This window comes from Psittacula echo (assembly GCF_963264785.1).
Source record: "Psittacula echo genome assembly, chromosome: 15".
NCBI lineage: Eukaryota > Metazoa > Chordata > Aves > Psittaciformes > Psittacidae > Psittacula > Psittacula echo.
In genome coordinates this window covers 10,667,801-10,682,615 of record NC_137751.1, presented here as the reverse complement: position 1 = coordinate 10,682,615, position 14,815 = coordinate 10,667,801, and the positions used below count along the sequence as shown (strand labels likewise).

General features: G+C 44.7%; 1 protein-coding gene across 1 annotated transcript in view; it reads left to right on the top strand.

The window, feature by feature from the left end:
- Positions 1-324: 324 nt before the first annotated feature.
- Positions 325-14,815, top strand: part of LOC308227393 (sphingosine-1-phosphate transporter SPNS2-like) — a gene marked incomplete at both ends in the record, with an annotated part of 122,262 nt that continues 107,771 nt past the window's right edge. Inside the window, one exon of the mRNA XM_080629949.1 lies at positions 325-619. Within this exon, the coding sequence (XP_080486075.1) occupies positions 325-619 (295 nt within the window). The remainder of the gene's footprint in view (positions 620-14,815) is intronic.

The window sequence follows — 14,815 nt, the reverse complement described above, 5'->3', positions numbered from 1 at the left end:
TTGCAGCTATAACCACGCTGTTCTGCTGCACGCGTGTCCCACCCCCGGCGCGCAGCGCTGCAGAAGGATAAAGGGAGCTGATGGCTCAGCCTCACATGCCGGCGGTGCCGACCCGACCCGCTGGCCGCGCAGAGCTGATCCCTGCCCGCCTTGGTGGCCATCGGGGCGGAGCGCGCTCGGCCGCTGAGGCGAGGCGGGGCGCGCAGGCGGAGCGCTGCGCGGGTCCCGCCCCGCCCGGCAGCTGTCAGAGGCGGCGGCGGCGGCCGCGGGCTGCGGCGCTGGGAGCGCTCCGCCGGTCGCTCCGCGGTTGCCTCCCCGCAGCCCATGATGTGCCTGGAAAGCGACGGCTCCTCCGGCAGCAGCCCGGGCTGCGGCGGGCGGCTGCGAGCCGGTGACGAAGAGGAGGAGGAGGACGGCGAGCGGGGCTGCTGCGGCCGGGGCGCTGAGGGCGAGGTGCAGACCCTGTCGGGCAGGATGAACCCGCCGGCTACCGGCAAGCACCCTGAGCGTGCGGCCGCCCTCCGCAAGGCGCCGAGTCTCGGCCGGGCCCGGGTGGCGGCCGCCGGCATCCTCAGCGTGGGCAACGTGCTCAACTACCTGGACCGGTACACGGTGGCAGGTGAGGGCAGCGCTCGGCGTCCCGCCCCGTAGAGGGGGCGCGGGCCCGGAGCGGCGGCAGCCAACCCCGCGCCTCAGGGACAGCCTGTGCCCGGGCGCGGAGCCGCAGCCGCATCCCTTCGCACCGCCGTCCGAGTGCAGGGGGCACAGCGGCGCTCCTCCGCCGGGCAGGGCCGTGGGCTCCGGTTGGAGCGAGTCGTAGGGACGCGGTGCGGCCGGCTGCGGCTGGTGCCCATTGTGCGGACCCTCCGGTATTGTTCTCCAGTTTGTGTGAATTTTATGTAAAATCAAAGGAGGTGGCCTTTGTTTGTCAGGGCTCGATGGCGGAGTTAAGTGTTCGGTGGGCTCCGCGGGAAGGAGTGATGCTGGCAGGCGCAGAGGTTACTTTATGTGATTTTCTGGGTGATGGAGAAACGCTCCTGATCTCATCGACTGGTGTAAACGCCGCGGGTGACAGGTGCAGCCGCTGTCGCTGACTAGTCTGCAGTGAAACGGGGGGGATGCGATCGCTTGTGTTTCCCTGGATGAAAATCCCACTGAGGCAAACCACCTCTGCTTTGTGTCTGCTGAGTCCTTCCAGCCTGAAACCCCAGGCTGTCCTTCAGCGCTTGGCCAAGGAGGGTCCCTTCTCTGCAGAACTCCTGAGCTGCCCGGTAGTTTCTGCAGGGATGCAGGAGGCAGCTGCATTGCACTTCATAAGGCACCTCTTTTCTTGAGGTAAACACTTTAAAACCATGCTCTCCTTGACCGATATGTTTTCTCAGCTGTACTGTGTGAAAGGCACTCTATGCCTGTGTGATTACTACTAGTAAGAAGCTTGGCTCTGAAAGAAACGTGTGTTAGGACGTTCACTGTACAGTCCCTAGAGGGGACTCCTGATTTATTCTTGTCAGGCAATAACAGGAGGGAAGATGATGATTACTGAACTTTTGCTAATTAGAAATGGAGTAGGCTTGTTGGTATTCATCTGTCTCATGTAATTAAAATATAATACATATTCTGTGTTTGGCAATACTGCTAAGTTTATCTTCAGAGCTTATAAAGGGGGTTTGTGCATGTATAAATTTTGCTCTATGCATATACATATTTTAATCACTAGAAATCAACGTGGTGTTAAACAAATCAGATATTTGCTTATGCTACATTAAAATAATATATGTTTGTAGGGCAGTAATAGCGTGCAAGGACATAAATCACTGACATACACTGTTGTCAGAGTAAGTTGGCCAGGTTGGCTTTGTTTTGTCTGCGGTAGCGAGACAGGAAGGATTAGAACCAAAATTTAGCTGACACTGTTGTGGCTTTTTTATTGTTCTTTTTTAGACAGGGCTTGCTCCTTCAGGAGATGTAAAGGCCAGTATTGGGAAGGATTGAGTGCTCGGATGGCAGTCAGTGTGTTACAGGAGGAAGCTTGAAGATGCAACGCTCATCTCTTGTTATTGAAGGAAATTGTAGTTTGCTCCCTCACCCACAGAAAAGAATCTATTAGAGAGCTATGCTGCAAAGCACCATTTTTCTTTAATGCATGGAAAGTTTCCTTTTCAGGGAGCTGTCCCGCCCTTGTGCACTATCTTCACCTATTTGCTCTGCTGCTTTCAGTAAGACCTTTGTCATTTGATTTGTCTGCCTGAAAGAAGGCTTGGGGTGCTCTGGCGAAGGGAGGGAGAAGCAGCATCATTTCTGGGAAGGCTGGAGAGCGCCTGACCAAACAGAGGATAATACCACCTGCCTGCTAAGATGTAGTATTGCCAGTCCCAACTCTGGGATTGCCAGTGTATTTCTAGGATAAGCTCTGGTTTCACAGTGCTCAATAGCTGCCCTGTGGAATTTCTCTCTTAGCATGCAGCTTGATATCAAAGGTGTAAGGTCTCAGCCATCAGACTTCCCTCTGGGGACAGAATCAAGTTTTGCATGATCTTGTTGTCCTCTGTCAATTGGTATTTATTTCTCAAACTGGTGTTTTATAAAGTGCTAATCCAAAACAAGAAATAATTTAAATCCAGTCTTAATAGAAGAGTTGTGGTAATAAAAATGTTGCGTTTTGAGCTCAAAACTGACTTTATAATAATGTCTTCTCTAAAAGCAATCTTTGCTTTTATATTTTGAGTCTTTGTGCATACCGCATTACTTATGTGACGAGCACTTCCATATGAATCAAGCTAGCACTTTGAATATTCAGCTCATGTCTCAAGACAGGTAATAATTAGTGAATACAATTCTTCAGACCTTCAAAGTACATTTCAAATATGAATTGTTGCAGCAGCTCCAATAAGGGAGTTTAACACTACCCACGTTATGGCAGGGGAAGTAGCATTAGAAGTTATGATTTACCTAAGGCCAGTGAAGCGTTGTGAGAACTGGAATTCATTTTGGGTTTCAGCTCTGAAACAAGTGTTAGAGGAGCAGCAGCGCCAATGAAAACTGGTCCCTGAGGATTTGTGTCTCTAGGGTGATCAATCCTGTGGGTTCTCTGACGTCAAACAAGAGCTGACCTTTGTCATTAACCTTTCTCTTCTTGTCTTACAAGTGTCTTTCCTCTACCCAACCATTTTTAGTACTTTTTTTTTAATGAAGTTGTTTGGAGCTTGGGGACTTCTTCCTGCTGTCAAATTTAGTCAAAAGCAGGTCAGTGGACTCACAAGTGATGAGCAGGCAGCTGACAGATGGACATAAGCAAACAGAGCACCCAGTTGTACGGGCACGATACTACAAGTACAGCTTCTATCTTACTTGAAAACCTGGTTGCAATCATTTTGGTTTTCATGGTAAGAAATACAAGTATAGAAAAGGCAAGTATATATTTAGTGTATGCATATAAGTGGTATATACAAGTAGATATTTAGCATATATTTAGTCACTAGAAAAGAAAGATCATACATGGAGTTTCTTTGTTGCAAGTGTAATTCTGCGGGTATCTTCCACTGTTTGCTAGCATAAGCACATGGAAGTCAGGTAACATGTGTCCAGTCACAGAGATCTTATGTAATAGAAAGCAGCAGGCTGACCTCTCCTATAGCACATCTTGCTCCTAAAAGTAAAAAGCTAATGCTTTTGCTGAAAGTAAACAGTAAATGTGGCGTATTTCAGTGTATATACTCTGGATACAAAGACATTGTATGTAATGAGTTGTTCTTGGATAATCTTTTCTCAGGTGCAAAAACCAAGGAAGTAGCTGCCTGTCTTAGCTTTGCTCTAAGGACTTCCCAGTATGGACTAAATGAGTTTAGGATGGGTTGTGCCTTTTGGTATCTGGGATATTCCATGACAGACCTGGAGTGCAGTTTCTGAGATACAGGACATATACAGCTTCACGCCTGACATACATTAACTTGCAGCTCTTTTGGGAACACAGTGATGAAACTGGGCCTCCACTGAGGGCTGGCCTGCTTCTTATGGCTTAAAAATAAGTTTCTTCCAATACTTTAAGAATTAAAAGCCTGCACAGGAGTAGTGGATGTTTCAATATTGTCCTTATCTTTACGCAGAGTTGGAAATTCCCAGTGTGTATGAAGGATGTTAAATATCTATTTTACTTATTTGGGAGAAGCTGTCCCAGACAAAAAGTGGGAGTGCCTTTACTGTGGCTCTTCTAAAGAAAAGATTGAAAACTCTGTGCTGAACGTTACCAACTTGAAGGGAAATGATCCTCTGCAATTTTCTTAATAGGTCTTTGATCATACCGAAAACAGTTGCCTGTGGAAAAAGCATTCTTTCAAGAGCTGTGATATTTTTCTGCTCTTAGGAAAGCCAAGAGTAAGGCGAAGTAGCAGTAATGAAACCATCATGCATTGTAGATTACCTGTGAAACAACAGCAGCTCAGCCATCTGGCGATGCTGGGACATATCTTCTTCCTTAATGAAGTTTTGGGAAAAGTCATCTTACCTTCAGAAGCTTGGAATGTGGTTTCACAATTATGCCATGGATGACCTTTTACTATGCCTGCTGTTGACGATGAAAATAGTCTTGCTTCATCAGGGTGTCACCTCCATCTTCTAATTCAGACACTACTTCCTGGCATTGCTGGAGTGTCTTTAATTTAATGGTAATGATCTAATTAAGCTGGAGGAGTACCCAGCAAAGTAAGCGAGTCTTACTATGCCACTTGAGAAGGGGAAACAGAGTTGTGGAGTGTCGGCGATTTGCCTGTGGTAATATAGTTGGTGGCAGAGTCCTGGCTGGTACTAGTTCATCCTTGAGGTTCTCTCCTCCTGCGATGCAGTCTGCCATAGGCTTTGCTCTGCTGTGTTTGTCCTGTAAATGTCTGTAACCTGCTAATAACCATATTTGTGTTAATTAGCCTCTCATTACAACACATAGTTGCAAATCAAATTCCATTCTTTGAAGATACATACATGCAAATGATTATTGAAAGTTGAAAGTCTAGTTTAAAACTATGCAGTACAAGCTATAACTGAAGGGTTAGGAAAGGTTCAACACTACCTCTCCACTGCAAAGGTATTCAGGAGGTTATAAGCCAAAAATGCTTCTTTTTACTTGAGAGCTCACATTTGTGATAGTAATATATTGCCTCATAGCGCATTTCATACTGAGTTATCTTCATGCAGCCTGAGATCTTACATATGTAATGGGAATAATGCCATTAAGTGGCAGTGCAAGCTCTGTATTATTTGTCTCCTATTGAGCTAATCTCAACCTAGGGCTCAGCTGTGGAAGGAGAGTAATGTTGGAAAACATTAGGACAGAATATCGGCAGAACCCGCTTGAGCCAGCAGTGCCACTAGCTCGTGTGTGAGGATCTGCAGTAGTACACAGTGATTTGCTTGGACACTACGTACCTGTTACTGCCTCAGAACTCAAGAAGTCCTCCACTGTGAGCAGAAGCCACAAGGATGGAATCTCATGCACTTCCAAAGCAGGTGACGCAAAGTCCTCTGCAGCACAGTGACAAGGACTGTGTTGGAGCATCTATTTCTCTAACGTTGTGTTTCCCCTGTGTGATGGGCTCTATTGCACAGTCAGCTGCTTCCTGTTTGCCAGTTCTTATGCGAGTTGGCAGGATTTGTTCCAGAGCATTTTACATTTCAAGTGAATTCTTATTATGTTTAATCATAGTATTCTTTCTTCCTTGTGATGTAGGTTTGCCAGATAGTAACTATCTTTGTTATTATGTGCAGATTTTCCTGTTCGACTCTGAGATCCTCTTTCATGCATGTTGATTAATTTTTTTCCCCAAAGCATCCAAGTCATCACAGTCAGTGAATGTGGCTTTTATTACATAGAGTTAAGAACCTCATAAATATTGAGTATGTTCTTAAGAATAATGTGATGGTCTTACTAGTCCCTTCATCTCTGAGACTCAGTATCAGAAGATGTATGGAAAAGCTTCTCTGGAATTCTGTAATCATTCCTTCAGGAGTTTTCAAATACAATTCCAAGCTCTAATAGGGTTAAATTCCATCAGTCAACTTGTTTTTAGTTGTTCCTATTTATTATACATGTATTTCTTATTGCTTATTTGCTGTACATCAGAAACAAATAAGCTGCTGATCAGGTAGCATGATGGGCTGCTAAGTTCTATAGATGTTGTTAAAAGCTGGTGACTTTGCCTCTAATATGAAAGCCCATTGCTTGGGCTTTCAAGTGCTGAGGAACTTGTGACTGGAAGGTGCTAGAATGTGTTGCCTGAATCAAATGCGGTTCATAAAGGTCTTGTGGTTCCTTGTAACTCTTAATCAAGGTTCACTGTACCTATTGAAGAGATCCAGTGGGAATGTATAGTTTTGTCTTACAGATAAAAATTAGGAAATTTGGAAATCAGAACTCTGCTGGGTTCTTTGTTTGCATCAACATTGCTTTACGTATATTATAGACCAAGACGTTATTGTGCAGCTTCTACTGAATCAGATGGTGCACCCAAGGTACTTGGAATCCATGTGTATTGAGATATCAGGGAGCTGTAGGCCATGGATGCGAGAGTCTGAAGGAGACAAGAGACAGTATTGGTTAGTGTAAGGGGCCCTAGGAGATGAGCAGGTATAACTTACTTGGTAATCACAGTCACCAAAGAATGAGGAGGGATTTGAGGCAAGACAGTGGTAGCTTTCAGCAAGTGTTTGCAGACAGGATCTACCGAACATGATGGGCATCACAGGGGAAAGCAGGAAGATGTCTGTTGGAAGTGGGTGATGGAGGATGGTACCTCTCTGCTGGTTGAGAGAGCTTTGTGGAAACTGGCACTGGGGATGTGGGGTGACGAGTGCTCTAGGAAAAAATACTGTATGTTCAAAATGAGTCCTACAGAGCACCTGTGAAGTGCCTAAGGGGCCATTGAAGTTAATAGGACTTGAGCAAAATGGGCTTGGCCTCAGAGCCCAGACAGGTGTAAGTGAGGTGAACAACTCCTGGTGGTTTCCAGAGAAGTGTGGGTACAGAACATAGCATGGACCTTTCTTGAAAATTGCATTTTTTGTGAACTGCTCTGAAATTCTTGGTCTGGAAGAAGCAAACCTGAGACAGGAATAGGGAATATAAACCCCCAAACAACATACGCCCCAAACCACCAAACCCTTAGGTCTGAGCTCTTTAACTACCAGACCCTCACTTTGGGTTTGGGACTATTACAGTAGTTCACTGCGCTGTTCCTAACCTGGTTGAGCACTTTACTTAGAAATGGCACACATAGTAGGCACATGCACATTTGTTTTTCTGGGTTTTGACACATCTGTTTTCATTGTTATTTTGTGGGTGTTTCTGACTTATGTAACCCAGCTATTTCTGTAGGGTTGCAGGGAAAGGAAGTGAAAGGGAGGGAACAGCAATTTCCATGCTTCTGGTTTTACAACAGTATAAATAGTCAGGAGGGTGAGAATGTAAGGGATCCTGGATGGCTGAAGGGGGATGTAGAAGCCTTCACTTCTGAGGTCATTCCTTTGGACCTGTTGCCAGTCAGGAGTGGCTGAAGGTTTATGTTGGAAAGCTCTGCAGTGCGCTGTTCAGGACCTTCTGGTGGTCTCTTTCCATTCTTCCTGGTGCTGTGTTTCCTCCACACAAGATGTGGCTGGGAACCACCATGTTATCTGTCAACATATAACAAGGCGTTGAGTTCTGTCAAGTTGATCCTCCTAGACGTTGATGAAGCACGTCATGAGAGCAGTGTTGCTGCTCTCACCTATTCTGTACTTCTGGTTTTGAGGCAATAAATCATCTTTCTCCATAAAGATGTTGATCTGCCACAACTGAAATCACAGCACAGTTCCAGCTGAAGAGAAGGGAGAGAAATGCAAAGAAAAATTCAGTTTTATGCCTTGCCAGACCTAAATTCAGGCTTCAGCAACATGAGCATACCAGGGTTATGTTGCTGAACAGCACTATCTCCTATAACAGCATTATCTCCTATAGGCTTGCTTTTCTGAATACCTTTCCTATGCGTCTGCTGGTGGTCAGCGACTGCAATGGCTGAGCAGAACAGCACAGGGGAAAGATCAGGGGTTTTATGGAGAAAAGCTGCAGGAACAGCTTGGAGCTTGGCTGGAAGAATGAGAGAACCACATGCTGGAAGGAAAATCCCTTCAGCCTTGGCATGTGAGGGGGTTTTTTTGTTTTAAGGCTGCATTGAACCAAAACTGCAGTAATCCGTTTTATTCCTCGTTCAGGCTTCTGCCAATAATTATGTAAATAACAACACAATTATTTGTTTCATAGCCTCCCATTTTATTTGTGTTAGAAACATGTCATCATTGTCTTAGACTGTGAGCCCTGTGTTCTTGGCAACATGCAAAACTAGAAGAGTGGATGAACTGACAGAGTCAATGTGACTTCTGTCTGTGTGAAGCCAGCAGGTCTTGAATTGAAAGTACCCAAAGGTTAGCTTTGGTTGGTATGGCTGTCCTATGATTTGATGATCTGCTCTCTGCATCTTTTCATTTCAGAGAAGTGATCCTGTGGGAAGAGTATGCCGACAAAGCAGTCCAGATCTGAAAGGAGGGGATGTCTTCCCTTGTTGATTTGCAATTTTCACTTCTCTCTGTGTGTCATCTCTGTGTTTCATGATTTGTGCCTGTGTGGCAGTGATGACCTTGAACGTTTTGCATTTGTACTGGCATATATTTGCTTTAGTGCAGTTTTGCTACCAGCTGTGCAGCTTGGGAGGTTTACAAACCACTCTGTGCTTTTGCTCTATGCTCCTCAGTGAGAGTTTCATGTATTCACATTTTCACATTGCCTTTGCATTGTAGGGATGGATGCCCATCCCTGGCAGTGTTCAAGGCCAGGATGCACAGGGCTTGTAGCAACCTGGTCTAGTGGAAGGTGTCCCTGCGTGTGGCAGGGGTTGGAACTGGATGAGCTTTAAGGTCCCTTCGAATCCAAACCATTCCATGGTTTAGTGTTGGGTGGTTTTCTCCAACAGACTTATACTTGTGAGCTTTATCCCACCTAGACCCATGGCAGCTTGGCTGTCCTAAGCAGCACGAGTTTAATAATTTGATGTGACGTTAGCTGACCGAGTTGCACTATTATCCGGGCTATAGTAATCAAACAGGTTGGTGTATGAAATGTTGGTTATGGGACACTGCATCAGGGCAACTTAAGCACTTTGGGGCAGGGACTAATTTTGTGCAGTTCCAAGCATGCTGTCACTGCTAAATAATAATTAATGCAGAATTGCAACACTGTTAATAAATACTGTGTAAGAGAAGAAACAAACTGTGCAATAAGGAGAAATGATTTCTAATGCACCAATGTGGCTCATAAAGAGTGGTTGCTTGTGTTTGTGTGTTCGGCTGTTAGGACTCAAATACTGCTGCAGCTATGCGAATATTAAAACATTTGTAATAATGTTGTTATTTCCGTCTAGCAGCCAGAAATGCTGCCTGATTTCAGGATAACAATATATTCAGGAAGCCAAATGCCCAAGGGCCCCTGATGACTGACAGCTATGGTGCTCTGATTAAAACTGACAGTTCCTGAGCAGCTCTGTCTTGGATGTGTTGGATCTTTCCTTGATGCACTGGGTCTTGGGGAAGAGAAGAGGGAAACGACCAAAAGCAATGTGATACGATAGTGTTAGGAGATGAGACTCCTTTTCTTTGCGTTTTTTTGAGGAGTTTGAACTCTGCAGAGCCAAACAAGGTACTTATTTACTTGAGTTACTTGAGCAAGAGTGCTTGGAGGGGCAAACATTGATCTCTCCGTTATAACTCTCCCGTAACAAGACATGGAAATTACTAAGGTGCTCGTTTCTAGTCATTGATTTTTGACTTAGAACAGCAGTGTGCTGAGGTTCCTGGGCTTTGGATGATCAATTAAGCTACAGTAAAAAGTGTGTGTGCTTTATTCCCAACTGGTATTAAAGCAAGGGAGAGAACTTTTTTCTCTACATGAGAGGAATCCCAGCAATTTTGTTCATCTGCGCTTGCACACAGGCTGCACAGACAATTGAACAATCCCTAACAAAACCCCTTGAGTCACTCATAAAAATGTGAGCTTGTTGGGTGCTGATTCTGGCCAAAGGTTGGGCACTTGCCCACTTGTACTCTACACAGTGAGTGTATCTTCTGCCCTTTCCTCCCTGCTTTCTCCCTAACAGCATTTCCTAGCTGTCAAGGTAATAACTACCTTTATTTCATTTCCTCCTGTGTTCATTTAATCTACTTTTTACACGTATGCAGGTTCTGGATGCTCACGAGCTGTTCGCAACGCTTCCCTAGCCCGCACTGCTGCGTGTTTGCCAGCTCCATGGTGTTCTTTCATCTGCACAGAAGTGCCAGAAAAGCAATAAAATTAATGAGGTTTCTTCTCTTGTTTGTTTCATTATAGCAGGGTCTTGATAGAACTGCTGAAACTTAGAGCAGCACGGATTTCCTTCAGAAAACATATATTTCTATGTAGTCATTATTTGCACCTTTTATACATTGGCAAGTTCCAGCTTGGCATAAATGGATACTGCAGTTATTTTGTACACTTTGACCAGGTTTAGAAGCTAGTGCACTGTGTTGTATGTACTTTAGCATCCATGAAATTGGGCAGACCTTTCGCTATGTAACCAACTTTTGGGTCATACTTCAGTTGCTGGTGTTGGGGCACTGGAGAAGTGGGCTTCTTTCTGAGCCTATCGGTTTCAGAAGTTACAGATGCTGTCCAGGGAGAACAACTGTGCTTCGTGGAGCATACTTCTAGTGAAAACACACATTGAGTCACCACATAGTGAGTGCCCTTTGTCTCGTGTCACGCTTCAGTAAAGCTCTTGGAAGCTAAAATGCTTTTCCGAGGAGGGTTAAAATTAGGTTTGTCCTTAAAGGTGTGCAAAGATGAATCTGCTATTAAAGCATATTTTTGGTAGCTATTCAAGGCACAGTGGGTGTACTTTAAGTTATTATAAAGCTACCTAAATTGTCATGTTTTTGGACTGTGGAGCAAGACAGGTTGCAACAATAGCTGAGGAAGAGAGAAGTAAATCATTTTTTCTCTGTATTCCCATTTGGGAGGGATTTAAAATTAGTAATGCTTCTGTAGTCACACTATGCTCAAAAATATATAACAGTATAAATGTCAAACTTGGTACATCATTGCAAGCTTACATTTGCCTCACGTGTGTACATTTAAATCGCTTGCATTGCTGAAAGCCACCTAACAAGAATAAATTAGCAGCAGAGCTGATGTTTGAATAAAAGTACAAGTTCTGTGAGTGGCTGGATAGAGGTTTTTCGCTGTAAGCACATGCAATACAGACTGAATCGGGATTTAACCTTGACCAAAATACTTACTCGGGCTCTCTTATACCATCCCTTCACCTTTTCAATGTGAATAGAAAATACGTTCATCACCGTTTAGGAATTACTGGACTTTGTAACCTGATGATATTTGGGTTTATTCGCTCAAAGACTTTATTCCGCTGAAGTACAAACTCCATTGATGATGAATGGGAGAGATTTCCTATGCGATTGCTATCTGTAGCAAGAGATCTGTGTATACAGAACAAGCCCAGCAGTGGGAGAGTTCGGTTTGTCTCCATAGTTGTGAACATTCACCCTCAGGTCTCAGTAGAGGCTGTCAGAGAGCAACAGTTAGGATCAGTCATGCTGTGGACATCCCTTGTTAGTAGATTTAAATCACTGATCTGATAACGAAGCTGTTTGTAAGTGGCATTAATCACACTTGTGCCTGGCAAACCCAGTATTTTTCAGTGCTTCTGTTTTCTTGGTAGACTAAAACACACAAAACTTTTTGCTTGCATGAGTTTGGCTGCAGTGAAGGAAGCTGGTAAGAAGAACAGTTATTAGCAGCACAAGTTTTCTACTGTTTTGCTGTTTTCAGGGGTTTCTTCCGTTCTGCAGGAGTAAGGTTTGAGCTTTCTTTATTTTTTTATCAATGCCATTGACATAATACAGAAGATCCCTGTCTGCAGCTTCTATTCAAGCATGTGGACTCCAGTTGCCTCTCCTAGTATTGAGGCGTAAAGACAGGAGACCTAAAATACAGATCTTAGTCATGCAGAAAGTTTCTATTTTTAAAGAAATAGGTTTATAAGTATGGTGTTTCTAAACCGTATCCTCTCCTTTCTAATTATACACTTGAAATATTAGTGTATAGAATTTTGCAAGTATAATTTAGACTCTGGTAGGTAGTGCCATGGCAATTTTAAGGTAGGCTTAAAAAAAAATTGCACCTAAATACTTCAACAAGAGCAATTTTATACCTTAGTGATATTCTTGGGCTTAGTCTGGAGGACCTGATCCTGGACTCTGGTGTTGGTTTTGTGTTTCTATTTTCCCCTTTCAACCCACAATGCAATAGGGACTGGGTTGTTCTGTATTTAAGAGCTATAATCCCTCTCCAAGTTTTCAAGGCTGGAAGGAGGGAAACACGAGCACACTTTGGGCACTTTTAGGTTGCATGTTCTGGTTAGAAAAGAGTCTCTCAGCAGCTCTTAAAAAGACAGGTGCTGGAGGACTTGGTAACTGCGAGAGTTACGGATGGAGCTCAGTCTGTGTGTGTGGTGCTGTGTTCACACAGAGTCCAGGCCCTCCCGCTCTGGGATGGATTTCTTTTAATGGATTAGTTTCCCTTTAAATCTGGGATAGTATTTTTCCAGTCAAAATTGCTATGTGGCATGTGGTTTGCTGAGGGAAAAGCAAGTAATTTCTTGTCTACCAAAGGATCATGCCATGTCAGCTGTCTGATCCCCCTGTAATTTTGCTGTGGACCACTGCTCAGTACCCCTGCTGCTGAGGCTGCAGCTGCACGCGTCCTCTAAGTTCAGCATGGATGCTTAGATTGTCATCACTCTTTTATTTTCCTTTCCTTCTGTCCCTCCCCCAGGCTCTCATTGTGTGCAATCAAATTAAAGAGTGACACCAGCCCCGCTGGAGAAGAGCTGCTCTGTTAGAAAGCTGTCCCTCTGGAATCTGCACACACACTTCTTCATGTGCACCTGCCATTGCTGGCTGCTGCTGGGACCTCGTGTGCCAGCAGCCTGCGCTAAGAAGTGTTCCCTGTTCCTCCTATCTCAATTAATAGCTTTAAGGACACTCAACTCTTTGCAAGTCTCCTAAAGCTTGGCTTTGTCCATAAATACTGTGTTATACTTTTACAGGGTCCAGTTGAAGAGTGCTTTGTAATGAAAGCTAGCACAGGCAGTATTATGAGGTTTCTGTTAAATCCATAAAGACAGGCAGCAGCAGCACAGCTCACCAGTGATCGGTGCCAAGTGATAACTGGGAGGATGCTGGCTCTTTCGAGACAGTAGCAGTCCCTTGTGGAACACTGCAGACTTCTATCTGAAACCCACTGTAGGTTGGTAAAGCCTCTTTTGCTGTTTCTGGTGTCATTTTCTGGGCATTGTGCCTTCTCTGGGGTACAGGGCTGCTGCCCTTTCCCCAGGCAGGATGCTGTGTGCCAGGCACACGTGCCCCAGCAGCTGCACGTTCAGGAGGATCAAGAAAGTGAAGATCAAGTGTGAAATGGCCACTGGGCTCTGAGGCTTGCCAGGTCTGCCTACTCCGCACAAGCCTTTCCACCATGCTTTCCACTGTCTGATGAGCCCCTTGGAGTCAAACCAACCCTTTTCCAATGTGAAAATTTGAAACCAGAATATTTCCTTATGTCATGAAGCCATCTCATTTAAATACTTTACACTTTGAAGTATTCACTTGTTTCAATCCAGAATTCTTTGGTTTCATACTGGCTTTTTATTGACGCTCTTTCTATCGTTGAAAATCATTCAAACAGCGTCGTGCAGTGGAGCTGCCTGAGAGCCCTCCTTGGACTAAGCAGCTAACTGGGACACTTGGTTGCCTTTGGGGTTTGTTGCTGCTGCTCCCTCATTGTGGATAGCTTTCATGTGATGTTTTCGTTTGGGCAGTGGATGTTGCACATCTCATTGGTGGGTGTTAGAGAGAACTGTGCCCATGGAAGGGTGGATCTCTGTGTCAGAAGTGGAGAATGGTGGTGGAACTGAACAGGGTGCACCTGCCTTGCTGCTTCTGCTATTGCACTGTTAGAAACATTAATCTTTTAGCTACTAAATGTCTCTCATTGGTGTTTGCTAGATGTAGTTACTAATGGCCAAGCAAGCTCAAAACAATGGAAAATATATGAGATATGAACCCATTCTTCGTGCTCGGGTAGGAACATTCATCTTGCTTTGGTGAGGAATGTTCACCTCACATTTCCGAACATTGTATTCAGCAGATGAGCCGTTTCCTCCTCCTCCTTCAGGTTTTGGTTTCTCCTTTAGAGACTGGGGCTGAGAGGCCATGCTTAGATGGACTGTTAGAGTAATTATCGAATAGAACAGGCATGGCTTTAAAGATGCTGTTGTGTGACTTTACTGTTATTGATTGGAGGGGGGTGGGAATCGGCTTAGCTCTTGTTTGTGTTTCCATGGTTCTGCCTATTGCCATGTAGATGAGCAGGAGTCACACTGGGAGAGAGCTGCCTATTCACGCTAGCAGTCTCCCCAGCTGGAGAGAAGACTGAAGAATGCAAGGGAACCTCAAAAAACACCAAAGCCTACGGTAGACAGCCTCCAGTCAAGGGGCTTATTTGCAACATCTTCTGATGTTGCTACTGAGTTTTATCTTTGCTGGGTCACTGTCACTGTTCAACAGCTGAAAGAAACCTCCTTGTACAGGCATGGGCCTCATTTCACACATCCTAAGGTAATGAGAGTAAATTATGGGGAAACTTAAGCCCTACACAGTTGCTCTCAGCCCAGTTTCATGGAAACTTTAACAA